The following is a 27,813-nucleotide window of genomic DNA, read 5'->3' as shown; positions in this document are numbered from 1 at the left end:
CGCGGAGAAGCGCCGCAGGGGCAGCGGCCGTAGCGGGAACCGGGAGCGGGAAAGGCGCGCGCGTCGTTGCGCGTGCGCAAAGGAGACCGCGAGCGGCTCCCGCCAATCGGGCACCGCCCCGCAGCGCCGCCGCGGCCCAGGCGCGCCGTGCGTGCGTGCGTCCGGCCGCCCGTGCGTGCGTGCGCTCGGCGGCGGCGGCGGCGGCGGCGGCGGCGGCGCGTCCCGAGCCCCGAATGAACGCGCCGGTCCCGGCGGGCGAGCGGCCCTGAGCGACCCGCGAGCGGGGACGGGCCGTGCCGAGCGGCTTCTCCGCCCGCACCCCGCCCGTCGCACGGGTGAGTGACCGACGACCGACCCGCCGTGCGCCCGCTGCCCGCCCCGCCGCCGCTGCGCCGCGCGCCAGGGGCAGGCGCGGCGCCCCCGGCCCGCCCGCAGCCCCCGGCCCGGGGCTCGCCCGCCCGCAGCCGCCGCCGGTCCCGGGGTTTCAGCCGGCCTTTGCAGCCCCGCGAGGGTCGCGGCACCTCGCAGTATCCCCTCAGGGGTGCCCCGGGTGCCGGTACCGCCACCCTGCCCCCTCCCCGGGCCGGCGGTGCCGCTCGCTCCGCCCGCCCCGGCCCGCGTCCTCCCTGCAGGGAGGATCCGCCCCCCCTTGTCTCCCGGTCCCGTTTCCCCCAAAATTTCATGGGATCGGGAGAGGGTCGCCCTTCCCGCGCCCCCCTGCGCCCCCCCGGTAGCCCCTCGGCTGGGGAGGGGTCGGGCCCCGCCGGTGCCGGCCGGGCCCCGCGGGGAGGTCGGGCGGGCCCTGCCCGGGAGATGCCGTCCTACCCCGTCGATCCCCCGGGGAGGCGACGGCAGAGGTGCCGCTATCGGCCCATCTCCCGTTCCCCGTGGGAGGATGTAAACTTTCCTGGAGATCCCTCAGCGCCGTCTGCCAGATCTCCCTGACTGCGGGCTCTGTCTGTGTCATTTTTAGTCACCTGCTCTGCTCTCATTGTTTAGGCTTTCGAGGGTTTACCCTTCTCCTCTCTCATCTGCCCCCTCTTCGGTGTCTTTTTGGGTTTTTTTAAGGAAGTTGCTTGGATAAATTCCCATCCTACTTTTTACAGTGACTGTAGGATGCTGTGTGAATGTAACCCTTGGATAAAAATTTATGTGGGACCTGTGATTTGGGTTCTCAGCCACAGAACCCTGCAGGATACTTTCCCTCTCCCCTTCTTCACTCCCTCCTTTCTCCAAAATAAACCTCCCTCCAATGGGTCACCGACCCGAGAAACTGTGAAGCACTTGTAAGCTTGTGACTCTGGTATCTCCAGTGAGCATTTTGGAAAAGTCAGCACAATTATTTTCTGTAGCTTTTCCTGAGAGACCAAACCACTTCAGCATCTGCAGTGGCATTTTCTGAAGCTTGTTTACTTCTCACAGGGTTTCCTCAGGTGTCTGAATTTTTTTTCACAAATGCTAATGCTAAAAGCTAATTTTTTTGAAATGTAGTTTGAGAATTGTACAGATTGCACAGGAAAACAAACTTTACAAGTGCAGCATGTAGGTCACTGTCTTTTGTAGGATATACAAGTGAGGTTTTAACTCCTGCAATCAGGCTCCTGAAACATATTGGGGCAATAAATAGAAATTAGAGTCCAAGTTACTTTCCATTCTTTGGTGCTGAGCAGTGTCTCATGCATTGAGGGCATCCTGTGCCTAAGTGTCATTGAACTTGCACTTTTATTTTGGGAAATCTGTTGTCTAGAGCTCAGTAAAGCAGCATGGAAGCTACAGGAGGGTGTAGAACCTGCTGCTTTAAAGATAAAATTAAGATGCTGTGAGGGAGAGCACCACATTTAATACTTTAGTGCACGTAAGAAATGTGAATGCAAATGAACCCAAATTTTTCGGTGAAGATTGGTTGAGTGAATTTCTGCTTGTGTTATTCTAGGGTACATGTAACTTCTCATTTCTTAGATCAGACCTGTGGAAAATCGATCTGTATGGAATAATCTTTCTGTTTGTAGTGTGTGTGTTCCATTTTGGTGGAGACAGTGAAAATCTCCCAGCCAGCGATTCCACAGTCCGTCACTCCTTGTGATTCAGTCTGTGAGACTTTGACAAAGCTGACAAGATTCTGTCAACAGTAGATGTAATCACTATTTTTTGTAATTCTTACTCATTTGTTAGCCTTTTAAACGTGGAAAATCAAAATATTGAGCTGGTTTTAAGTTGCATTTTTTCTCATTCCGATGAAATGCAGCTTGATACTTGGCAAACTAGATTAGTTGCTCTGAATGATTTAACTTGAGAGATGAAAACAGAATTTTGAGTGCTTGCATTAAGAATTGTGGGGTGTAGCTGCATAACTTGGTTCATTGTTCTCAGAAAATGTGTTTTGTTTCTTCTTTTAATAGACAGGTTAAGTGCATTTTGACACAAAGAAAAGTTATCCAAGAATAGTGTCTTCTCACATGAGAAAGCAAGTATAATTTATGGAGAGGTCTGTAGATGTTTCTCATGCTCAGGTTTTTTTCTACACTTTGAAAATGTATAAGTTGGGTAAAGGCCCAGTCAAACAAGCAAACAAACAAAAACAAATGCAGGGTTGGAAAAAAACTTTTTAGATACCCTTGTAAAATGCTTTCAAAGTAATTTAATCTGATAGTGAAAAGAATGTGATTTCCTTTTTGGCCTGTTTGAGTTCTGACTAATTTTTCAAGTGTTAAATTATTTGTAATTGTGAAGTATTTCAAAACATGTGAGTTTTTTTAACACGTCAGCATCCAGGCATTAAGTAAAGATTGTCATTATTTTTAACTTCACTGTGAGCCTTAAAAGATCTGATTATGCAGAAGTACTTGAGGAAGTCAGGCTGTGTCAGGTTCTGGTGCTGCTGCAGTGACGTGCCTGTAGTGCACTGGGAGGTGGAAAGCAGCGAGCTGTGAGAAGATTCTTCATAATTTTGTGTCTTGGAAAGTTGTTTTTCCTATAAAGTAAACATGTTGAGAGCCACTTAAATTTGTTTTATGTGTACTATAATTTAAACTTGCTGCTTAAATGCAAGGGTAGCTCTGTTTTAGTAGTAATTCTTGTTCCTGAGAGTCAGTAGGACCTTTGCACAAGTACAAGGAAATTCCTGATCTTCCTTTTAATAGCTGGTACTGTTAGTGTCAATATTTTAATAATATAATATGAATATAAAATGAAACAGGTAGACCCAAGGGACTGTGTAGGTATATACCACACTGTTCATACAAAATCAGAACTTTTTGCATTTTACCTTATTTTGTTAGTATATTTGTAAACATCCCTGTCTAATTTATGTTGATGTATTGAATGTGAGGTATGAACAAGTAATCTGTGTGATATTACTTCCTACTTGTCTTTTTAAGGTCTTTTTCTGCTCCCAAATATTATTTAAGATTTAAAAGTTACCCAGATTTTTATTTTTTCATATACATACATACATATATATACATGTCTATCTGTCTGTCTCTTCAGGAACCATTCTTTCTCCTCAGAAGAGATTACAGAATAGTCTTGTTTTATTTTTTCTTTAGAAGAATACAGTATAATAATTCTTTGGTGTTTAACACTTAAGGAGTCCCTATTGCCACTGCAAAAGGGTGTGACCGGTTTATCCAGATTGGCACATTTTTTGTGCAAATCAGCAAGATCTGAAATCTTTGCATTCTTGTTCTGAGTGTGCGTCAGCGACGTAGACTGCTCATAGTTAGAGCAGAAAGCAAATGAAGCTGTTGGATGAGCAAAGGCAAGGGGGGCAGGACAGGCACCTTTTGAGGCAGGAATTTTGCAGTAAACAGTGCAAGGCCAACAGCTACAACTCGGTCTGTGAAAATGTGTTGAAGCAGGAGGCAGCAGGAGTCTGTCAGCAGGAGGACGCGCTGACGGGAACTTGAGGACGTTTCTTTGCTTTGGGTTAGAGAGGGAGTGAGTGATACCGGCATTGTGAGCTTCTGACAGCTCTGGGGAGCACCGGGTCTGCCTGTGAAAATTCCAGAGAGCAGCCGTGCATTTTCATGCAGATCTGTGCCATTGTAGCCCAGTCCAGATGTGGTGCAACTCTGCTCTCTTATTTACGTCTGGATTTTACACTTTTTTCCAACACAAATATCAAACTCTACGATGGCCTTTCTTACTTAGCTGAGTCAAATGAAGAGAAAGGCTGAGGAGGATTTTATTGCAGTTGTGGCAAATTCTGATAGTAAGGCTCAAATCTCCAAAGTGAAAAGCTTTAAGAAAGTCTATTTGAAGAAGATGATTTTTTCATTTCTTGGTAGATGTAGAAGCAAATGAACACAATCTTCTTAATACTGGGTCAAGAAATTAATGCACTCATTGAGTATTTTCACTTTTGCACGGGCCCTGTCTGCCTGAGTTGGGCTCTGTGGACCTCCATGTTACATTTTAAGATGTTTTGCTGATAGTACATGAAAAGTTTGTGATTCATACTGAGTTTAATTTTAAGTTACTTTTCTGAACTGAAAACAGCACCTCTTGTGCGCTTACTGAAACCTGGTGTGGTGCTGCCAAACTAACTGTGGGTCACGGAGAGTTTTCCACTGCAGAGAGGTGTCTAAGGTTTTGTTCCTAATGCTGTTTGAGTAGCCAAAAGATACCTCTGATACCAAAAGTGGTGACATTTTATCATCTCGTCCCTACTCTGTACTCATCTGCCCGGAGAATTTGTGAGCGTTTATGGCCAAAACCTGTGGTCAAGGCTGTGCTAGACTCTGGGTTTTTCGTTGCTTCTGTTTTTGAAGAAGTTCAGTAGCATGACTTTCATTGCATGTACATATATATATATATTTTTTTTCTACAAATTGCTTTCCTGTAATAAATAACTATAAAAATAAGTTGCAGTAACTTCCTTTTTTCTCAGTGATTCTCTTGTTGAATTTCCCACTTCTTTTGCATTTTCTGCTTTTATATTAGCATCCAAAGTTTTATTTTAATTCTCAAACTTTTTTACATAAAGAAACTGCTTTCTCTTGCTGAAGAAATGTCGTGAAAATTTGGCAAAATACTGCCTCTGCCAGTCGCTTGTTTATTTGGCTATATTGAAGTAGCATAAAGAAAATGAACAAATCACTTCCAAGCATCCAATGCTGTATTTTTAGACCTATGTTAATTTGCCTTTTGTGGATGTTAACATGCTGATTGCAGGTGTTTTTTCCCTGTAGCGTTGAGAGGATTGCAGTGGCATTCTAAGTACATTTAAAATCATGACAAGCTCCGTCGGACAGAAGAAAGTCTCCTCCAGACAAAGGAAGTGTGGGTTCTGTCGGTCGAATAAAGATAATGAATGTGGGCAGTTGCTGATGTCGGAGAACCAGAAGGTGGCGGCACATCACAAGTGTATGGTGAGTGACCGGGAATGGGAATGGAGCCGGGAAGATGCTGCAAACACGTGGAAAAGCCAACAGCTTGGAATTGGCACGCATGATTAAACACTGCAGTTTGGTGGGTTTCATATCTGTAAGTTTCTCCATCACTTATGCCCTTAAAAATTAAAATACAGGTTTTGCCTTCGCAATTTTAGCTGTTCTCGTCCGCACTGGTTTCTTCACACACTGATAATGAGAGTCTTGGTGGATTCTCTATTGAAGATATCCAGAAAGAAATAAAGAGAGGCACAAAACTGGTAAGTCCCTATTTTGGCTCTTGAAAATGGAAGACAGTGTTTTCATAACTTCCATAAAGTTTGCAGGGAAGTTGTTCAATGTATTTAATCTATTTAATATTTTTTGTTAGATTTCTGAAGGAAACCCACATTCTAGGGTCCTGGGAAGGGCATTACTGTGCCTTTACCAGTATTTGAGTTTGCTACCAAAATGTAGTTTTAACTATGAAATACACTTTTTTCTCCTTTTATATTGATTTAAAAAATAGTGCTGTGAATATAGAGGGCGTATAAGGTATGTAAGTATATGTATGTGTATAAGGTATGTATATAAGGTATAGTAGTCATTGCAGCTCCACCAAATTAAAGAGATTGAGCAGCAATAACTTCTTTAATTCCTGACAAGCTAATTAATGAGGACTTTTAAAAAATTATTTATTTACAACTAGTTGTTTTCCATTTGGGGAAATGAGTGAGGCTCTTTTTAAAATTATTTTAGCAGATGATCAGTTCACTCCTCACATTAAAACCTTTCAGCTTAGTTATTTAAAGCTATGTATTTACCAGTTCTTGGACCACTAAGAGAAGTACAAAATATTATTGTAGAGCTACAATTTTATAATAATGATCTACAATTTCATCCACAGTTTCATTTGAATCTTTTCCAATCCAGGGAACTTCATTTACTCTAAGTAGCTGAAGCATGAAGAAATAACTGTTCACAAATCATTCATGTTGTGATTAGGACTTCCCAAAGAACATGGTAGTAAATGAAACTACTGATCATAAAGAAACTTTGTGATTCTTGTGTCTCTTAAAGGGTTTTAAAAGATTTTTTCTTTTGTCTTTAGTGGTTTCTCTTTCTGCTCCTGAAGCTCTTTATGTTCCTTCTATTGCAATGGCTCTGTTCATGTAGCTCACCAGCTATGTGTACTAGGCACTTTGTTCAGGTTTTTGTAGAAAACCTGGTTCTGGTGAGTCTAGTGGATTCATAGTCCTGAGTTGTTTCCTCTTTGGAGAAAATGTAAGGATAGTTTTAGATCTTAACCTAAGTGTTGCGTCTCTGTAGCTGTCAGGAAGTTGCAGCTCTGAATCACTCTCTGGAGGAACTTGTCTTTCTCCATTGGCATGTAGGAAGCTAAAAGGTCAAGGTTTATCATTAGCCAGATCCCTTCTCACAGGTCTGCTTGCTGGTCTAGTCTGGTCCATTCTGGGGGAACTCATTCAGCAAAAACCTCAGTGCACTGGGTTCAGTGAATGTATGGATGGCTGGGGCTCAGTTTGTCCTCCCTCAAGAGGTGCTGGTGGCCAGGTGGGCACTGACAGCAGAACCTCATTATCAGAGTGACAGTGACAGAATGTGGGGACTTTCTGATGGTAATAGATCTGTCTGAGAAGAGGTGGTAGGTTCAAACCTTGGTAGGCCAGTCACAAAAGCTTATGAAGTCTAAATATTTGAAAGTACAAGTCACTGATATCTTAATTATTTTACTTATCTGTATTTCTAGTATCTGTGAATGGAAAGGGTTTTTTTGAAGAACATACCCAATTTACAGCTTATCAAACTTCTTATATACCAAATAAAAGTTTCGTTAGTGACCATTTGGACAGCAGACACACGCCAATGGAATAAGTATTTTATTACTTATTAGAAACATGGATAAAATGTGTGTGCTCTGTTTCACAGACACATCATGGTGCTCATAAAAATAAAGTTTTCTTTTAGTGATTTCTGGCTTTCAAAGAACTGAGATTCTGACTAAACTTGATTGGCTGGATATATAAGCCTTTCTATATAGGCTTTTCTAAGTACTTTGATCAGGAATTATTATATATAAAACCATAATGTGTAACAGATTTATGAGATAAAATGCCCATACAAATTAGGTAACTAGGGAACAGTATATAACTGTACCATTTCAGAGCTTGCAGAGGAGTTAAATGGAGATGATCCAAGCCTTTGACATTTTTACTGTTCAGTTGACTGCGTTAAAATTGAAAAACAGGCTGGTGGTATATTTGGTAACTTTGGTGGTATATTATTTTGGCATATTTGGGGGTAGCAAGGAGAACTTGACTAAACGAGTGGAGTGGAGAAAAAAACAAAGAGATAGATAGACACCTAGATACATAGATACATAGATAGATACATACAAACATACAGGGAATATCCTGCATTGCATACTCAAATTTGGAATTGATTGTAACTTTTTGGGGCTGGTGTTGGGAAGTGAGTTTAATGGGGAATCCTGAGATTTTGGGGAATATTGAGTCAGTAGAGAACAATAAAGAGAAAAATGTTGTGATACTGTCAATTACTTTCCTTCCTACCACAGTAAAAGGAGGACCATGAGCAATTTAGAAGGCAGATAGCCATTATCTATGTGTCTGATACAAGAAGAATGAATTAATGGGAAAGAGGAGTAAAGCAACTGCCTCACTTTCAATCTTTTGTGCAATATAAGTATAAAGAGCAAAATCTAGTTTAGTTGAAATAAATTAATTGTGTTTAGCAAATATTCCACTAAATTCAGTGTTTTAGAAAGGACTTAAGGACGTAACTGTAGGAAAAAAAATACAGTTAGCTGCTGATGCTGAGGTAAATTTGCAGGTCATCAGTATTTATGACTGCAGGATTCATTCTCAAGTGGATGCTATTTTTTTCCCTCTTGCCTTTATAATATAATTCAGAATTAAACAGGTACAATTATGATTTTAACTTTTCTGAAATGGTTGGTACAAACAGACTGTCCTTGTGAGAGGGATTTCCAAGTGAATAACTGTGTCACTTTCATCAGATACATTCCACAAAAATAAATTACTTATTTTCTTCGTTGAGTTGATAATGCATCCGATGGTTATTGCACTCTTGCACACTTTTAACAAATTTCTTAATTTTAAAATAAATTATGCAAAATACCTTAGAGCAGGAAGAGCAAGAATACCAAGTGCATAAATCCATTTGTTTTGTCGCCAAGAGTGGCAAATACATCATTTTTGAACTCAGAAGAACTAAACAAAAAGTACCATGAATTATGCTTTCTTTTCCTTTCCAGATGTGCTCTTTATGCCACTGTCCCGGAGCGACCATTGGCTGTGATGTGAAAACGTGTCACAAGACATATCACTACTACTGTGCTTTGCATGATAAGGCTCAGATAAGAGAGAAACCTTCACAAGGCATTTACATGTAACTGTTGCTTACTTGTTACATTTAATTTTTAATCTGTATTTTACATTCATTGTTTAAAAAACAAAACCCCACTTTGGAGTCTAAACAAAACTGTTGCAAAAAATTCTAATTATGATTGTGGCATTCAAAATAGTGATGTGCTAGAAAAGCATATTTTCACTGCAAGATTTGTATATCAGTGAGTGTTATAAGTGGGAGAAAAATGTACTGGCATTTAAATTTAAAAGATGAGTAAATAATCTGTGATTCGTGACTGACTTGACAGTTTTCAACTACTTTGTTTATAGGATTTTATGTCGAAAACACAAGAAAACTACGCATAACTCTGAAGGTAAAATTATTCAATATAAATATTTCCCATTGTAGAAAGATATTTGGTTAAATTTAATTTTTCTGGAGAATATAAATGTTTTCAGTAAAAATTAGAACTACATTTTCCTGAGAAACAACAAGTTTAGAAGCCCGTCTGATTTCTGTATTTTCTCTAAAAATTATTGGTTGAGGTGGACAAAAACCCCAACCATAAATTTTTGATGTTCAAAAGATATGATGCTCCATAAAACCAAAGTTTGGATAGAAGTTGTACATTTCCTTCTTAGAAGAAGCTGGCTTATATTTGTAGTTAAATAGTCACAGTATTAACATCTGAAATATTTTGTCAGGTAACAGCTGATTTTTGCTACTGCTAATGTTCCTAAATATTATTTATTTTTTGGACTAGTAAACAGAGTTTAACTCATGAAAAAAGAAACACCCAATAGTAAATGAAAAGGGTTATGATAAGTTCACTTACAGATAAGTTTCTGAATCATATTGATTTAAAAAAAGTTTTATGGATCCATTCATGAAAGCTGTGTAACTTTGCAGAAAAGAATAGTGAAATGCCACAAATGTCAATATATTGTGTGGTCTGTTAAAATTCGAGACTAGTGTCTATTTATTTATTGTGTATTCATTAAGGTATTTTTCTTCTTTTCTGCTGTATCTGAATTTGGGTAAGCAAGCAATTGGTAGTTTACTTCTTGCATTGCTTTCTACTGAACTGTCATCAGATTTAACTAATGAGGAGTATACGACTGTTTAGTGAAGATTAAACTTCACAAATTGCTTCAGTGTCTATGCCAAATGTATTTTTAAGATAATGTTTTGCTTTTTATGCTGTGGGTAGTAGACTTATTAATGGCAAAGATTTGGATGTTATTTCAGTGTTCAGAAAGATTCTGAAGGCAGCAGAAAATACCAAAGAAAATTGATTTCTTTATTTTAGTCTATTTACATAATTATTGGTTTGTGCCTATATATTGAAACTATAATTTTGCTGTTACTGGGTTTAAACAAGAAAAATAATATATACATTATAATTAGTTCTCCAAAGAGAAGGGACCACGTTGTCTTGTAGTGTAGCACTTTGTTTTGGGGGTTGCTTTTTGTGGTAGCAGACATAGAATATGAAAGACATTTTGAGTCCAGAGAGATTAATTTCTTTAACTGATATTTTAAAATAATCTTTTATACTTACTCGCAAATGTCTCAGTGTTTGACCAGTGTTTAAAAATGCCTCCAGTTCTTCATTTGGAGCTCAAAATCAATGGATTGCCTTTTCTACATGGGATTCCTTGCAGGATCTGAACTTTTGCTTTTCTTTAAGAGCTTTTGGAAACCATTATCTCCAATTTTACAGGGTCATTTCTAATAGCAAGGGCTTTTAAATTTTATATAGATATATTGGGAAAAATCAGTGGGTTTTTTATTAAATGTTGATGATGGTAGTCTATTAAAACATTAATCTAGACTCATATAAAGAACCTCTTCGTTTGAGGGTAGGAGAGAAGAAATGTCACTCAGAACAGCTGAGGCCAAAGAACCCGATAGTATGTTATTTAGCACACATTTTTTTGTTTAAAATGTTTACTTCTGTCATGCTTTACACTTCTAGAAATAGCTTTGCACTTCTAGAACTATGTGTAGCTGTACTTCACATTCCCGTTTTCAGTTCTTTATTTAATGTTTCACTGAAATTCCACCCAGTGCTCTTTCCCAAAGAGTATGTTTTCTTTTTAGTCCATATATCTTGGGAAACTTCATCCATAAAATAATTAATATTTACAGTTGTGGATTTGGTAATGCCAGAAGCTGGGGCTCTTTTGTGATAGACCTCCTTTAAATCAAAGAAAGTAGACACACTAATTGCATGTGCCTGATACAATGGTATAAGTAATTTCCAGAGCAGTGGTATATTGTGGGATTGAACACTAATTAACTTTAGCAGACAAAAATTACAGGATGGTTTTCAGAGTTTCAGAATGGACTTGGGAGGTTTTTTTCCTTAATACTTAAATGCAAAAGTTTGCTCAGTGAAATGACAGCTGGAAAGTACTGGATGGTGAGATCAAGCTTTATATATGTATTATGTTTGTTTCTTGATGAAAATGTGAATGTCAAGGAGGCATTTCAAGGTGAAAGAATGATGGTGTGTGAAACCAGATAAAGGACTTGGCAGAGAAGAGTGACTAGACTAGGCAGGGAAACTAGATGTTAACATAGTGACTTTTTATTTTTTTTAATCTTGGTTTCATTAATCTTTGCTTAGCAGTGTTTTCCTAACAGAACAGTTAAAGCTTATCTGTGGTTCTGTCACCCAGTGTGAGTGCATGGAGGGGCTGGAATCATCAGTCCTTTTTAATGGAAGCTTAACTGCTCCTTCTCTGGTTTGCATTTTGGTTGGGATTTTTTATTATTATTAATTTATTGCTTTTTTTTTTCTTGGTCAGTTTAGAACATCTGTGGGTTCTTATGCTTGGTTCTTTGTACCTAGATTTAACTGTTGCTGTCCAAGTATTTTTATTCTGTCGCTTATGTTCGTAGATGTTCAAGGAGTTTGTAGGAGTGTTTGGTTTGTCCAGAACAGTTTCTTTTCGGTAGGCAGCACTGCTGCGTAAGAGTGAGGTTTCTTTTCCTTCCCTTCCCTAGAAAATGGATGCTTCTAGGGCCATACTTACCCAAGTCTGAGATCTGGCTCATGTACTTTTGTTAGAAGTTCTAGTTCAAAAAGACTGTTAAACACTTAATAACAGTTAAAGAAAATCACTTGAGGCTGCATGGAAATGTTGTTGAAGGACCTACATTGACATTAAGTTACCTGCTAAGATTTGATAAAAAGTACCTCACAGACATTTTTTATTGCTGTTATGAAATTCAGGTGCTGTGAGGATTCATCAGACCTGGTATCTACTCATCAAGACAAAATTAATGAGTGATGGGAATTAATTTTTCTTCACTTGACAGGATTTGATGAACTACTTTCTGCTTTCTTTGGATATAAAAATGTGAAACGTGGCAGCAGAGTACTATGCTCTTAAATTCATTACCTGTTTCAACAGATTGTTTGGTTTATTTAATTTATTTATATGGCCTGGAATTCAGGACATAGAAAAGGAAAATCGTATTTCTCCTATATTTCCTTTGTGTAATTTGGTGTGATTTTTCTGTGCTTTGCTCCCATTAACTAGAAAAAGGACATCTAGGTTTTTTCCTTGCTGATTACAAATTTAACAAAATAACCGAACTTTAGGTTACAGTTTCATTCCTCATTTTAGGCAAGCTGTCGTAAGTATTCAGTATCTAATATGTTACAGGAATTGGTGCTAGTGCTTTCAAATTATCACAGCTAAACATGAGTTGAATTACTGTTCAGTTTGATGCAATTACTTTTATTCTTTTTGAAGAATGAGGTATTTTTGAACTAATGTTTGGGAACTGTTGTGTGGAATTTATTCCAGTGCACTGGAAATAACTGTTGAAAAAAAAAAAAAATTGCCTCTCAGTTCCCTGCAGGTGGGGCTGCCCTGGCTCATGTTTTGAATTTAAAACAAATTCAGCTGATGAGGAATAGTTTAATATAAACTAAGATAAGAATGTAATTTTATCTGTTACACAGTGGTAAGACAAAGACTAACAAAGAGCCGTATGACTTCTCTTTTTAATGTTTAAAGCGGATGCTTGAGAACTGTGGGATCAGAAAATAAAATGTCTGTAATTTCTGTTGTAGCTGTGCTAAAAGCCTCAGGGAATTATGTTTCCACAGTGGAAATAAAGCCATCCCATGTCTTAGCATCCTTTTCATGTCGTTCTAAAGATCAGAAATGGAGTCTGTGCTTTGCACACTGCTCGGTAGGTTGAGTCAGATAAATTTCACTGAGACCTATTTAGAGACACTGCAATCTATAGTGCATGAGTACTTTTCTGAAGTGCTGTGAAAATCAGAGACCAGCAGGAAAAAACCTGCAACTTTTTGGCGTTCTTGTTAGGTAACATTCTGATTCATCTTTGGATTCTTCAAGCAGCTTTTGTTCTCTGTTGCATTTTCTGTGGCACTGGTCCAAGCAGAGGTTTGCTTGCAGTAACATAGTCAGGTGTAACTTGTTTCTGTAATGTTGCAGTTTGGGGTCACTTTGATGGTGGGGAAGTCTTCGGGGCTCTGCTAACACATCCTGCCTGGTGTCTGTCTCCTGGAGAATGCTCTGGGTGTGGCATCTAACGTGCACATGGTGTTCCCACAGAAACAGTTGGTCCAGGCAGTGAATTAGCAGTGTCCCATTATAGACTAATGAGGGTTTGTGCAGGAGCATCACACCAGAGTTTTCTTATGGAAAACCACATGGCTAATGGAGAACTGTAAGTGTCATGTGGTGAATGGTTTGTCCTGTCTGAGGAGCTGTCCTGTGGTGTTCTAATTCTCCTTCCCATCTAGGCAAGGTGTTAGACAGAGAGGCTTGAGCTACTCAACAGATTCATCAGAACAGGGGTCGTAAGCTTTGTGATTATGCAAATAAGCCAAGTGTGTCATCTGTCTTCAGTCTTTGCCAGCGTTTGTTTGCTTGAAGATACATTTAAATTGTGTGGCTAGTAAGGACTATTTTATTATTTTTCTATGTTTAATGTACTTAATTGAAGAAATAATCTCAGGTACCTCATAACAAATAACTTTTGGATGAGAGTCATCAGTTCCTTGAAGTATCTGGAGGTTTTGGAAAACATATTAGTGGCAGGACCTAAGGGGTAGTTGAAATTTTATGTGTTTAATGTAACTTATTCTTTTTCCATTGAAAAACATAACACAAAAATATATTCAGCATTTTGGTCAATAATTTCACATCAGCTGCTGATAAAAACTATTCTTATTTCGTGATTAATTTTTGTATTTGATTTTGTATTTGATTGCAAGGGGGTTTATTCAAATCCCTGCTTCTTATTCTTGCCTATAGATGCATCCACATGTTTAGTATTAACTACTGCGCTAATAAAGGTCTTTTTGGGTGGTTTTTTTGATGTTTCTTTCATCTTTTCTGATGTTTCTTTTCAATTTAAAACAATGATGTTGTCTCATATGGCCTATTTGATTTCAGCCATAACTTAAGGAGATTTTACTCTAGCATGCTGAAGTATTTTTTTCCTTTCTCTGTTATATTCCATTTTTCTTCTAAAAATCTAATAAGATTGATTTTGTTCCTTGAATTTTTAGTTTCTCTTTTATCCCAAGTGCACTGTAAAACTTTACCTGTATATGTGTGATTTCAGATTTATATAGCAGCATGTCCCAGCCACCTCAACATTCTATGCTTTGCCTTCTTTTCATGTCCAGTCCTACTTGCAAATGTATTTTGCCAGTAGTTTTGATTTTTATCTTCTACAAACTCAGCCTCCTTTGTTTCTGGCTCTCTTACTCCATTTGAGGTAACATAGGATGTCAGTGGAGCAGTGTTTATTATACACATCCTCTTTTTACTTGTTCTTTCACAACCTTTAAATCACATTATTCTTTATTACTTTGCTTTAACATGGCTTTTGGAAAGAGGTATTTCCATGTGTATTTCAAGCGGATACAATATGAATCAGTGCTATCTCAACCTCTTCTCTGCCAAGCCTTATTTTAAACAAGCAAGACATCTTGATCCTTTTTTCTTCTAGTTGTGATCAAAGGAGAATTTTTAGATTTCTCTCTGAAGCTGAATCTCCCTGTTAACAGTTGATGTAATACAGCATTTTGCCAGGCTTCCTTGTGTGGTACTTTGGAGTGCTCATCGATTTCTAAAATGCAAATTAGGGGCTTGTTGCTACTCATCTGAATTTAAAATATCATATTCCTAGGTGCTTTTAAAAATGAAGATTGTTTCCTCTTGATTTCTACCCTTACCCCCACCTTCTCAGGCCATGTTGAGTTTGGGCTCTTTTCAGATCTGGCATTTAGGGACTTCTGGGGGAAGCTCATAGGAACCTCCTTGCAACACTTCAGATAAAGTTATACTGAGAAAACTGTCGTGATTTTAAAAATCAATGCAGTAATGCGATATGGGATGGGGGATAGTTGAAGAGGCAATTCTAGGGAATCTCAGGGGATTCAGAGAATGGGTGATATCCATGATAAAACATCACCTGATAAGGGAGGAGTTGAACAACTTTTTGTGTTTTCCTTAGTTCAAGCTGACATGAGAAGTTGGAAACACCCAACCATCAGATGCCAGGGACACAGGGTAAGCTGGCAGTGGGCGTGAGGGCGGGATAAGGCACCCACCAAGCTGTAAATTAAACATGAAAGCCACCCAGGTGGGTTTGACAGCTGGTTACAGTCTCCCTGTTCTATTCTCGAGTTCAGTGTGCTGTGAAAATGAGGAGAGCTTTAATGTTTTGAAGAACAGGTGTGGTAGAGCAGATCCTCACATCTTGGTGCTTTTTCTCTATAGGTCCACGTCACTTCAAGTAGGAGACGTAAATCTTCAAGGAATTGGATTTTAGTGGAGTCATGTAGCACCTGGATTTTAATGATATCTGAACTTCTCTGAAAGTTGTAGTTTTGAGCACAGAATAGGGGTTCTCCTTTGAGGAAAGCTGCACTTTCTTCATGTTTTTTTATCTAACACTGAAACTATCTTTTAAAAATACAGCATTGTTATTTTTCAAATCTTAAATGTACTAGTAATTATAGACTAAAAAAATAGCACTTCAGAACTTACTCTATTAGGAGATTGACACTTTTTATAAGAAATTTGTTTTCAGAAGGTTTTGGGTTTTAGCAATTATAACTCACTTCTAGTTTTGTAAGTGGGAGCGTAAAGAGTTCGGGACATGCTTTAATGTTCTTGTAGAAAATAAGAGTGGACTGAGGTGTAAAAGCATTTTGGCTGACAAAATTGACAAGGAGCTTTGGAAAAAAATAAGGAATCACAGTGAAGGGGCTCTGTTTTGTTTCATCAAATACACTAGGGAAGTCCACTGAATTATTTTGGAACGAATATTTTTAACTTCTTATTTATGTGATTTAAAGGGTCATTGATTCAGTAGTCACATTTTTGTAGAATAACCATCTATGATTTCTGTAAATGTAAAAACAGAGACAAATATTCACAAATTTCTTTGAATAATCAGTGGAGAGTTTGTATGATGAACAAGATAAAAGAGAATTCTTTTTGAAAGAGATTTTCAAATTGTAATAAAAATTGCTATATGCAGTCTAAGAGGTCAATATCTAAATTGCATAATTTGCTTGGGGAATTCAGCAAATGGTGAGAAATGAAAAATAATGTTAGATAGGAAATACTGAGAAGAAAATGTGAAATGTATTATTACATAATCTGTCATCATGTATTTTTTTCAGCGTAAAATAAATGGTACTTTTGACATGTAATTAGAAAAGAGTAGTTTATATATTAAAGTATAGGGATATTGTAGACAGACTGATGTATCTTAGTAGACACTTGTATATAGCTGAATAATCTGTAAGTTTTAACCAAAATAATTTGCAGATCTATATAAATGTCAGTATAACCTGTTGTGATGCATTTTGGATGAGTTTTCTGTCCTTCCTTAATAACTGAGCAGAAGCTGTAGCTTTCTTGGGATTGGTGACAATAGATCGAGCTGAAGAGGATGTACTTGTGTGCCAGGCTGGGCCAGGGTTCAGCTGTCTTCTGCTCCCACTTGGTGGCTGTGGAATATGTTCAGCACTTTGACTTCAAGTTTTGTGCAGATAGAAATGAGATAGAAATGTGATCTGATTTTTATGTGATAATAGGTAAGAAAGATGAGTGCTGGCAAGGTAGCATTTAGTCTCCAACTAAGATGTCTTATCTGGATACTCAAACAATATGGCAGTTTCCATCAAGTGAATGTTCCAAGTCTTCTGATTACCATTTCCTTCTGTCTGGGGACTCATACTGATGTTTGTACTTGGGGTTTTGAGAAGAAAAGTCCTTCATCAGAGTCTGTGCATGTTCTTTAAACAAGTCTGCTGAAACATGTTTGTGGTTTGAGCAGGAATACATATTAAAAGAAAAGTAGGAGGATAGTCCTGTAAGTAGGAAAATTGTTGGTGACTGAATAGAGCTGATTGTTAGATATAGTTATCAGATACAATTTAACTAGGTCACATTGGGAGCTATCCTAATCTTGCAGAATTGATCTGTGTCCTGTGTAGGGCTGTGAGTTGTGCAAAGGACAGTGCCCAAAGGCTGGGCTCAGCTCTGTGTGGCATTCACAGCTCAGCTGACATTTGCAAAGGAACTTGTCAGGTTTCTTTGGTATGTCTATTAAAAAGCATGTTCTTATGTTCTTAATGGTCTGTAAATACTTGTTATAGGATGTTGTCAGTGGGGATAATTTCCTCTAAACTGGAGGCTGCTTTTAGCTGCAGGTCTAAAGATATTCTGTAATGACATAAAATTGTAGATTTGTTTCACTGAAGGCAAAATACTTTTCGGTTTCCAAGCTTGATGTTAATGTTAGAACTCAATGGATGAATTTTTTTCTTAAGTCAACAGGCATCAATTAATGAAGCGTGGCAGGAGGTATTATTTGGGTTCACTGGCATACTATCAAGGACAATTTACACTGGAGTTGTGCATCTTAAAATAATAAATTATTAGTGCATTTGATGGGTGAAAACACTTTACAGTTTCAATGTAGTTTAAATGAATGCTATTTTCAGTGAAGGTGAAGACGCATATTTGAGGACACATTTTAGGTCTGAAAGTAGAAGTTGTAAGAAACACTAACCTTCTTATGTTATAAAGATACAAAGCTGTGTCACATATAAAAAGTAATGTTTTCAGGATCTGCAGTTGCATGTTTGTAATAAATGGGGAAAAGGTGCTTTTTTTATTTCTGACCAAAACTGAGAAAATACAGGTTGTGGTTTTTCTGGTTTTGGTGGGTTGTGGGGGGGTTTTCTTTGGTTTGTTTTTTTTTCTTACTTTTTTTTTTTAATAAAATTGTGGAGAGTCTTATTTAATGATGTTTTCTGACTTCTAAAGCAGATTTAGAAGAAAATATCAATGAACATGAATTGGAGCCTTCACCTCCCAAAGGAAAAAGGAGGGGTCGTAAGGGAAAGCCAAGAAAAACAAATTTAAAAGGGCAATCAGAAGACACTAGATCTACGTCCTCACATGGCACAGATGAAATAGAAAGCAGTTCCTATGTAAGCAGTAAATACACTAAACTTCTTAGAAGACAGAATTGCTATTTCTTCTCTGAAATATAAGTTTTATTAAAATTTGCATTTGTCTGAGCCTCCAGCTGGTGGCCACAGGCTTTTAAAATTGCAGCCTTACTTGTATCCCAGCAGTATATTTTAGTAAAATGTTTTTCTTTCAGAGAGACAGGTCTCCCCACAGAAGCAGCCCCAGTGATACAAAACCTAAATGTGGATTCTGTCATGCAGGTGAAGAAGAAAATGAAGCTAGAGGAAAGCTTCATATATTTAATGCCAAAAAGGCTGCAGCACACTATAAGTGCATGGTGAGTATTGTTGTTAACCAGTCTATTTTGTGAATTTTGTCTGAATTGCTATTTTGGATTTTAATACCATACCCTCACATGTAATTATGCTGAGTATTGTCTGTATGCTGATGATCTCCTTAAGCACTGAACTGTTGCAAAGTGAGCAATTCATTTATTTTCACTGCAGGCAGTATGAATAAAAGTTGGCTTCATGCTAAGAGATGGAATTAGCTCAGGGAGACTCTTTAGCTTATTAAAAATGCTCCCTTAGCATCTAAATGCATATGCAGTATTTAAAAAGGAAAACAGAAAACAGTTTTAACTAAAAGAATCCTTTCTAAGAATTAAACAGCTTCACAGGCATTCAGGCACAATCTGAGAAGAATCCATGAACTTCGTTCATTTTCTGACCTGTGGATTCAGGCTGTTACTCAAGTAGAGTGTGAGATATTGGAAGTGCTAGAAAGCTCTTGCCTTTAGATGATCACATTTATAGAACTGTCAGCCTGAACAGGATCTAATTGCAATGAATATGAGCAAGCAGTGGCATCTTTCATATCACTCATTCTGTGAGTGAGGTAGGGCTTTGGGTAACAAACTTCACTGGTTCATGTTGTACCTCAAAACAAATGAATAGTCCAAGCAATCTGTGCAGTTACTCATTGACTTTCTGTACCCAGCCTCACTAAACAGAGAGCTGGTGTGTGCCAGCAGCTTTGAGTCTTACTCTAGCAAAGCTTTTGTTACTTTGTCTACCCGAACTTCAGTTTTAATGCAGTTAAAGTGGAATATACCAGGATGATGATGGAAGGGATGGTACTTCTGCCCTCCATTTTCATCCCTCAGGACTTCACAGCTATATTGACATCAGGGTTGAACGTGAATTACATATGTGTCACAGGGGAGGAAATGGAATATTCCCAAAAAGTTGAGTAGTGTCATTGATAATATTGCCCATTTGCTACTTTATGTTTTCATCCTATCATTATTTCTTGGCTACTCCTCTGTCTTTTAAAATATATTTCTCCAAGCCAACAACAACTCTAATTAAAGCAGTCAAGTGGGGATCAGAAGGAATAATTTAATTGCTCAGCAAAGGTTTTTCCTAGTTTGTTGGTAAAGCACGTGCTGTCTGAGATCACAGAACAGGATGTTCAGTGCTCAGTTATTCCTGTAAAAAAAAATTTCCAATTGTCTTGGTGACCTGACATTAGTTTGACTTGCTTGTTTTACAGTTGTTCTCTTCTGGCACTGTCCAGCTAACAACTACTTCAAGGGCAGAATTTGGTGATTTTGATATCAAAACTGTACTTCAAGAAATCAAGAGAGGAAAAAGAATGGTATGTACCTGGAGAATGTGGTGAGTGTGTTACTGATTCTGCTGAGGTCTGTATAGCTCTGCCTCCTTCCTCTTACAGAGCAATCTTCTCCATCTCCTTCTAAACACAAAATTAAAATATGTTGTTACTTGTGGGAAGGGCAGCCAGATAGGAATCGCCTTAATATTAGTGGCGTTTGGGATGTGGTGTTAGGGATTCTTTATGACAATGCACATAACTGTTATTATCATAGAATCATATGATTCATGTTACCCATGCTGTATCTACCGGAGAGTAACAGCTTTGGACCTATTACTAAAAAAACACAGTGTGAAGCTGCGCATAAAATTAGAGAATATGCAGTTCCTGCAGTGAATGTCAGTGTTTCCAACTGTTTTGGTGTTTTAGTAGGAAAACATATTAAGATCTCAGAGATGGGGATGCGGCTAAAATGTCACACTGTATTTTATTAAAACTCAGGATGTTTTTAAAGTGCTAAAAAATTTATCAGAGAGAGAATAAAAAACTAGCAATATTGTTCCTTGGAAAAAAAATTAAGACACTTTGTATATTAGCATACTAACTTCAGCAGCAAGAAAATGGCCTTGGAAATGCAATAACTTGTTTTGCAATCATGTAGCAATTTTCTGCGCAACAGGCAGGTAAATCCTAGTGTTCATATTTTAGTGGGTTGGTATCTTAATAGTTTCTGGTTTACCATGTCTTTGATTAACTCTTCATTGGAAGGATGATCTGCCAGAGGAATTTACTCTGTTCCAAAATGTTAGCCATAAATACGAGGAACACTAAATTGAGTACTAAGAGACAAAAGACTGAGATGCTGAACGCTGCTGTTCTCTTCTTTCCCCTGCACAGAAATGCACACTCTGCAGCCAGCCTGGTGCTACTATTGGGTGTGAAATCAAAGCCTGCATAAAAACATACCATTACCACTGTGGAGTAGAGGACAAAGCTAAATACATTGAGAATATGTCACGAGGAATTTATAAGTAAGGATCTATGTAATTGTTGAATCTGTTACGAAAGTAAAGATATTTCATGACACTTCTTCTGCCTAACTTGGCTAGTCAATGTGTTCTTTAAAAAGAGAATACTATTTAACTTGAAATGCTATTTTTAAGTGGTCGTTGACGTTACAAAACATTTTAGTTACTCTGGCAGTTTAAAATTTCTGTAGTGTTGCAAATAGGAGAAATGAGAAAATTGTTTGACCTGTATTATGTTTTCCTTCTCCAGTAATCTATAATTTAGATCAGGAAAATTGATGATTCCTTCATGTTGATATGTTTGTAGCTTCCTTTGGGGGCTTTTTGGACCGCACAACTTTCCATCCTTCCTGAAGAGCTGTGGCTCGGCTGCAGCTGAGCTGCTGCACTGTGCCCACGAGAGGGCATTCACTGAGCAATTTGGTGGCAGTTCTGCAAAACTGGAATTGGTCACAGTTTTGTTGGCTGCTCTTGAACCTTGTTTTCCTTCTCAGTTTAACTGGTGCTTGACTGAAGGCTGTGAATGACTTAAGAGTTGGCAACTGAGTTGTAGGACATCTCAAAACTAATTGAGAGATAAGCCAGGTTTTGATGGATATTTTCAATGTAAATCCTCACTGTTCCTTTTATTGTGCCAGACTCTATTGTAAAAACCATAGTGGAAATGATGAAAGAGATGAAGAGGATGAAGAAAGAGAAAGCAAAAGCCGTGGCAAATCAGGCACTGACCATAATGACATTCCTCAGCAGCAGCTCAATGGAAACTAGGTATGGAAGTTACCCCTGACAGATCTGTTACCAAGACTGAAACGCAATATACAATTAATGTAGTTTACTGCAGTGAAATATTTAATTCTAGTGTATGCAGAGTACTTTTTATTGGCATACTGTAGAAGAATGGGGAGGATTTGTTGTTTTTTAAAACTGGCTGGCTTTGTAACTGTGTAAGAAGGGAGGCCCTCATTTCTATTGCTAAATGTAGATGTAATGTCAGAGCTGTGAAATGCTTTACTGTATGATTTTAAATTTACTATTGTTTTCATCATTTTTTAAACAGGTTCAAGGGACAGAGTTATAGAACTGGGAATGGCTAAGACATCATAACTACTAATTCTTTTAAATTGTTTTCTAAAAATCAGAAAAGGGTTAGTAACGTTTTACTACCCAACTCTGTTAGAAATTTCATTGAACTGCCTGAAACGTTCATGTGTGTGAGCCTTCAGTAAGTGGCAGAGTTTTACATGTCAATATTATGTAGTTTGTAGTCTGCAGTGTCTGGAAAAAAATGAAACACTATATAAATGATATGTAATATGTACAGTGTCAAAAGTTAAGGCAGACATTGAAATGAAGTAAGATCTATATTTCTGGACTGAATAAAAACTTTAAGATTTGGAATGTGTAAGTTGTTTAGTGGATTCACACAATGAGGGAAGGTCTTAGCTAGTTTAATTAACAACGTGGACAAGTCCGTGGTGGCAACGAGCTGGTACTTTGTGAAATTTGCATTTTCTTCCTGCACAAGTTCCGGAGGCTGCACATGGCAAAGCCGCACTGTTTTTGCTTGGGAAGCACTCAGTAGGAAAGGACTCGGTGTACATGAAGCACACTTGAACATTTCAGGTTGTTCCTGTTGTGATTGCTCATTCCGCACGGCATTGTTTGCGGCGGGTTTACTTGAGCAGCTGTTGGTTCTGAGCTGTGAGCTTTAGAACTCATGCCAAAGGGCTGTAGTTCATTCTTTTCCCAAACACCCACCTCCTTCTGTGTCCTGATTTAAAAAGAACGCTTCAAAAAGTGTGAGTAAAATCCTACTATACAAATGTTTGGACTTTGCAGCCCAGTCTCTTTTACTTCAGAGAGTTACAACTCTTAACTCACTATGGAATTTAGCCACCATATCTGACGTCCATACCTCAGGTGTTCTCTGTTGTGTGGAACACTTCATGTTTTGTCAAGAATGTGCATAAAGGTTCCGTATTTTGTAAGAAGAATGAGGAAACAACCTTTTTTGCTAGATCGGTATTTATTTTTTAATCATATGACCACTATATGGGAAACTTCACGTATCATCCTTATTGTTTTAGTGATTTTTTTTCCCTTTCTCTGTCAAGTCAACAATCACATCATGGAATTCTACATGCTAGAATTTGATGTTCCTTGAGGGAATGATCAGATCTAGGCTGTAACAAACCTAACAGAACAGTCCTCTGGCTGCTTTCAAAACACCTTATAATTTCTAATGGCTACTAGCTTCTTCAATTGGTCGGTTAAAGCACATCCTCAGACTTACATAAATAAAACCAAAAAGCTGAATCTAGTCCACATGTTTGTCTGTTGCAACTGCATCACCTTATTGTTTGTTTAGGGTTTTGACTTGTTTCACTCTGAGCTCCCAACAAAACTTCTGGATTTGAAGGAAGGAAACAAGCAAAAGACACTGATTCGACTATAAACTGCTACAGTTCTTCTGTGATTGGTATTGCAAAAACGGTTCATTTATAACATGAGTTTCTGTAGCATTTTTTACTTGTATTTTTAAAAGATTTAATGTGTGTCATTTGTCTTCTTATGCATTCCCTTAATGTCTTGAGGGACTCAATTACTGTATATTGGAGTTTCTAACATTTTACCTGTTAGAAGTCAATCAATTCTGTTTGCTTTCCTGGAGAATAATCCTGTTCGGAAAGAAATATTGCTGTGTACAGAAAATATTCAGTTACTGCTCTAAACATAATGCCATTGATCATTTTTATTTTGTATTTGTAACTTTCAAAATTAAAAGCGTGACTTGAATTGCAATGACAGATCGATTATTGAAATTGTCTATCAAGGTGTTTTGTTTCTCCTAGAGTATGAACATTTTTCAGCCACTCACAACAGTTTCAGAATGCAAAATAGCATCCTTCAATATTTAAATTACTTCAGTTTGTGCCTCAGACATGGCCCTCCCATGGAAGAAAGGCACTTTGTTTGCAGCTACTGTATTTAACTAAGTTTGCATGGGGTAGATCTGCCAGCATACTGACTGTACTTGAGACTGGGCTCTAACTCATTGTGGCAGTGGCTTACTATAATATTCAGTCCAATAGCTCACCTGTTACGGATAAATGACCCCATTCCATGCCTCAAAGAACCAGAACAGCACTTTACCTTCGGGTAGCAGAAAAGTGAGTGGTTTCCCTGTTACCCCTGTATGCTGAAATGCCCTGGTAAAACTCATCAATTCAGAATTCATAGAAGCAAAGGCAAAAGCAAAAACCTTTTCTTACAAGCCTCAAATTTGTCATAACTGACTTCAACTCATGTATGCTGGGTAAAAGTGCCTTACTGTGTAAAAACTGTATTTATATACAAGTAGTTCCCAAGTAGCATCATCTGCTGGGAAGTAATACATTTGTGGTGTTCATATTTAGAAGAAATTTACCTCAGCAGTGTATTTACTGTACATCTCTTACATCCTTAATTGTAGTTTTAAAAAGCATGACAATGTATCATAGTATACAACATTTACATCATTTTTTAAAAGACAAAATACTGCCATTACTGTCTTTTTATGTGTATTTTAGCTTTGAATTTCAGACAGTCTGTCTGAATTTTTGGGAGTTTTGGTTTGCAGGGGTTTTTGGTTTTGTTTTTTGATAAAGCAATGTAATCTTTGCAGACATATATTGAATATTATTCTGGAGCATCTACTACTGCCTTCCCAGAAATGTTAGAAGTAATGAAAGTGCTCTATAGGTGAACTAAGTATGTTTAAATTAGCTAGTTAAATTAACAGTAATTTTGTTACTGAGATTTTATTTTACTAGGCACCTTCTGCTTTCATCTCACAATCAAAGAATTCAACATCATGAATTCAACAAAACATGTCTTAGAAAACTGGGTTCACCTTTTTTTAAAAAAAATTATTATTGTTACATTTTGCGTTTGGACATTTCTTTAGCTCACAAGAGGATTGTGTCCTGTTTAAGATGCCTGGAACCTCTGAGAAGGGAGGTTTCTCTCCAGCTCCCTGCACCTCTCCATTAAGGGATCTCCCCAAATCACTGTGTCTCTTTGGTCTCACACATCTGTGGTTGTGCAGTTCCCAGAAAGGACCGTGCCAAGGAAGGACAGGCATCACAAGGATCCTGTTCAAATATCTTGAGGATACAGCTGGTGCAAAGCCAGAGTCCCAAGGTCAATCCCCATAGCAGTGGGCTGTGCTGTCCAGGGCAGGGGGCAAAGGCTGGTTCAGTGTCAGTGCAGCTCCTGATCTTCTCCTTCAGTAGGGGTTGATCCACAGGAGATTCTCTGATAAGGCTGTAGTAGGAGTCTTACTGATACTCCACAAAGTCTCAGCTTTAGGGACAAGGAGCTGTACTTATCTACACTGGTTTGAGTCTGCCAAATCTGGCCCTAAAATGTAGTGTAACAGAAGAGAGTTTGCCTCTTACTCCTGCCTATAGGAAAGAGAACTTCATGCTGAAACGGAGTGAAAAATGAAGAGGTGATAATCTATTTGAAATATCAGACTTATCTGGCAGGTGATAATCAGTGCATTCCAAAAATATTAATACACTGAATCAGATTGACAAGAAAATTAATTCTCATTAGATTAAATTAATTTGAAGAGAACTGAAAGTGCATGATAGCAATTAGTAACTCCTCTTCCATGTCATGAGAGTCAGATTAGTGATAGAGGTGAAAAAACAGAACACAGCCCTTGATTTATATACTTGGTGAAGCAGTTCCTATACATGCATATGTATGCACAGCCATTAGTCAGCAGTGACATCTCAGCCCTTAGCAAATCCTGGAGAGCTGTTGCTTGTCAGAAAGCACTCAGGTTAGGCCAATGTTTGCAGCTTTTGCTCTAGCATATATTTACATTAGGTGTAAAGACAAGGAATGTATGGAAGAGGGTAAATGCATTCCTGTCTGCAATGTTATGTATATTTTGTTCCTGTTATATTGGCTTTACTTCCAAAGTTGTAGTTTGCAGTATTAGTTTCTTTTTATTGGTATCCTTGCATATATATATTCAATAAATGAGTTATGAATTTCATGTTTGCATATCTGTTCTTTTTCCAAGAGTGTAACTTTTAAAACTGTCATTTTAATGCATAAATGCAGTATTTCCTGTTGAGGTTCCAGGCCCAGGAAAACATTACCAGGAGAGAGGTGAGAAGGCATCATGCTTACAGTGTGGCACTTGGTGGTAACTCTGCATGTCTCTGTTCCTAACGCTGCACTGGGTAAGCTGCTGTGGATTTACCACCGCTTAATGCAAAGTGACTGACTAGCTGGAGGTTCGCTTTCTCACTTCTCAAGAACTTTTTTTTCACCAAGAATGAATTAATTTAGACTAAGAGACTAAGGGAATGCAGAGTATGTCTTGGTTTCAGCAGGGATAGAGTTCATTTTCTTCCAGTAGCTGGCACAGTGCTGTGTTTTGGATTTGGTGTAAGGATACAATTAATAACACATTGATGGTTTAGTTGTTGCTAAGTAGTGTTTATAGTAAGTCAAGGACTTTTCAGCTTCTCGTGGCTGAAGGACACAAGAAGTTGGGAAGGCACAGAGCCAGGACAGCTGACCCAACGGGATATTCCCTACCATATGGTGTCACAAATGGGGAAAAGCTAGCTGGGGCTGCTGCTTGGAAACTGGCCAAACATCTGTCAGCAAGTGGTGAGAGTTGGATTGTGCATCACCTGATCTGTGTATTCTGATTTTTTTATCATTATTGTCATCACCATTATTATTTTCGTATTTTTCTGCCCCATTAAACTGTCCTTATCTCAACCCATGTATTTTCTCCTTTTAACTCTCCCAGTTTTCTCCCCCATCCTGCCAGGAAAAGCAAGCAGTGAGCGGCTGCATGGGGCTGACTTATCAGCTGGGGTTCCATGACAGTGCAAGTTAAGCACACTGCACACATGCAGCTGCATCCAGGATGCACTTTGGAACCATAAAAATGTAGCATAAGAGATTAACAAAGCACAGGATCGCTTGGAAATCACTGGGTTTTCCCCAATATGTAACTGCCTCGAGCAAGACAGTGATACCTGTCAGCAGTTTTAAAGAAATGTGCTGGGAAAACTCCATAGGAGAAAGGGCACAATTGCCCCATTGATGAAGATTTTATAATTATGTTATCACCTGAAAAAAGAAGTTGATTTAATGAGCATAGTAGATATAATTAGTGGGACCTGAGAACAATCACATCCTGTCTGTACAGACTTAGGTGTCAGGAAAAAAATGTTGAGCATCATGTTCAATTAAGAGTTGCCAAATGATCAGGTCTTGTTGATGAAGTCACAGAATCATTAAATAACCTGAGTTGGAAGGGACCCACAAGGATCACCTAGTGCAGCTCCTGGTCCTGCGTAGGACAACTCCAGAGTGTAATTACTGATGCTGTTATCCACAGCCCTCCTTGTAAAGGTTTTTTGTGGTTTAATCCAGTCACCTGAGATCTCTGAGGCAAGTGCAGTATATTGTGGAATAGCCTTCTCTGTTTCTTGGATGTGATTTCTTACTGGAATGGCTGGACACTTCTACCCACGGATGGGGGAGACCCATAAGCACAGGAGGAAAATACTTTGATTGTCCTTTTGTATTGTGATGTCAGAGCAGAGCAGTGAATGCTTTGAGAACCGTCAGGTCCTCACTTAGACAAGCTCTGCTTACTCTGCCCCATGCAAGGGATTGCAGCACAAGCACAACATGGTTGTCCTTGTGCCTCAGTCAGACACCCCATATGGTAAATTACTTCCCAGCTTTAGAGACAAAGGGGTTGCTGTAACCTCTGAAGGCTTAGCGTGTCTCTGCTTCCTTCTGCCTGCTCAGAACTCAGGGTCAATTGTTTAAACTGGAAAATTAATGGAAAAGGGAAACTTACCA

At 38.5% G+C, this 27,813-nt stretch overlaps 1 protein-coding gene across 2 annotated transcripts; it reads left to right on the top strand.

The window, feature by feature from the left end:
• Positions 1–25,972, top strand: PHF6 (PHD finger protein 6). 2 transcript variants are annotated; one of them, XM_063422260.1, is made up of 11 exons: positions 1–335; positions 5,190–5,369; positions 5,549–5,650; positions 8,686–8,819; positions 9,110–9,153; positions 18,131–18,294; positions 18,471–18,614; positions 19,832–19,936; positions 20,792–20,925; positions 21,561–21,690; positions 21,980–25,972. In XM_063422260.1, exons 2-10 carry the CDS (start codon positions 5,232–5,234, stop codon positions 21,688–21,690), a joined length of 1,095 nt encoding a protein of 364 aa, XP_063278330.1. In that variant the 5' UTR covers positions 1–335; positions 5,190–5,231; the 3' UTR covers positions 21,980–25,972. The 2 variants fall into 2 exon arrangements, with proteins under 2 accessions (XP_063278330.1, XP_063278329.1); XM_063422259.1 differs by having other exon boundaries at positions 18,128–18,294.
• The last annotated feature ends 1,841 nt before the right edge of the window (positions 25,973–27,813 follow it).

The sequence above is a fragment of the Prinia subflava genome, chromosome Z (genome assembly GCF_021018805.1).
Source record: "Prinia subflava isolate CZ2003 ecotype Zambia chromosome Z, Cam_Psub_1.2, whole genome shotgun sequence".
NCBI lineage: Eukaryota > Metazoa > Chordata > Aves > Passeriformes > Cisticolidae > Prinia > Prinia subflava.
The sequence above is the reverse complement of the archived record's forward strand: the minus strand, read 5'-3'. Positions and strand labels throughout refer to the sequence as shown.

Excerpts from the sequence above, each read along its gene's own strand:
- PHF6 (XM_063422259.1), top strand. The coding sequence starts at position 5,232 with ATGACAAGCTCCGTCGGACAGAAGAAAGTCTCCTCCAGACAAAGGAAG. Across the intron at positions 5,370-5,548 it reads CGGCACATCACAAGTGTATG|CTGTTCTCGTCCGCACTGGT; the intron begins GTGAGTGACCGG and ends TCGCAATTTTAG. Across the intron at positions 19,937-20,791 it reads TCAAGAGAGGAAAAAGAATG|AAATGCACACTCTGCAGCCA; the intron begins GTATGTACCTGG and ends TCCCCTGCACAG.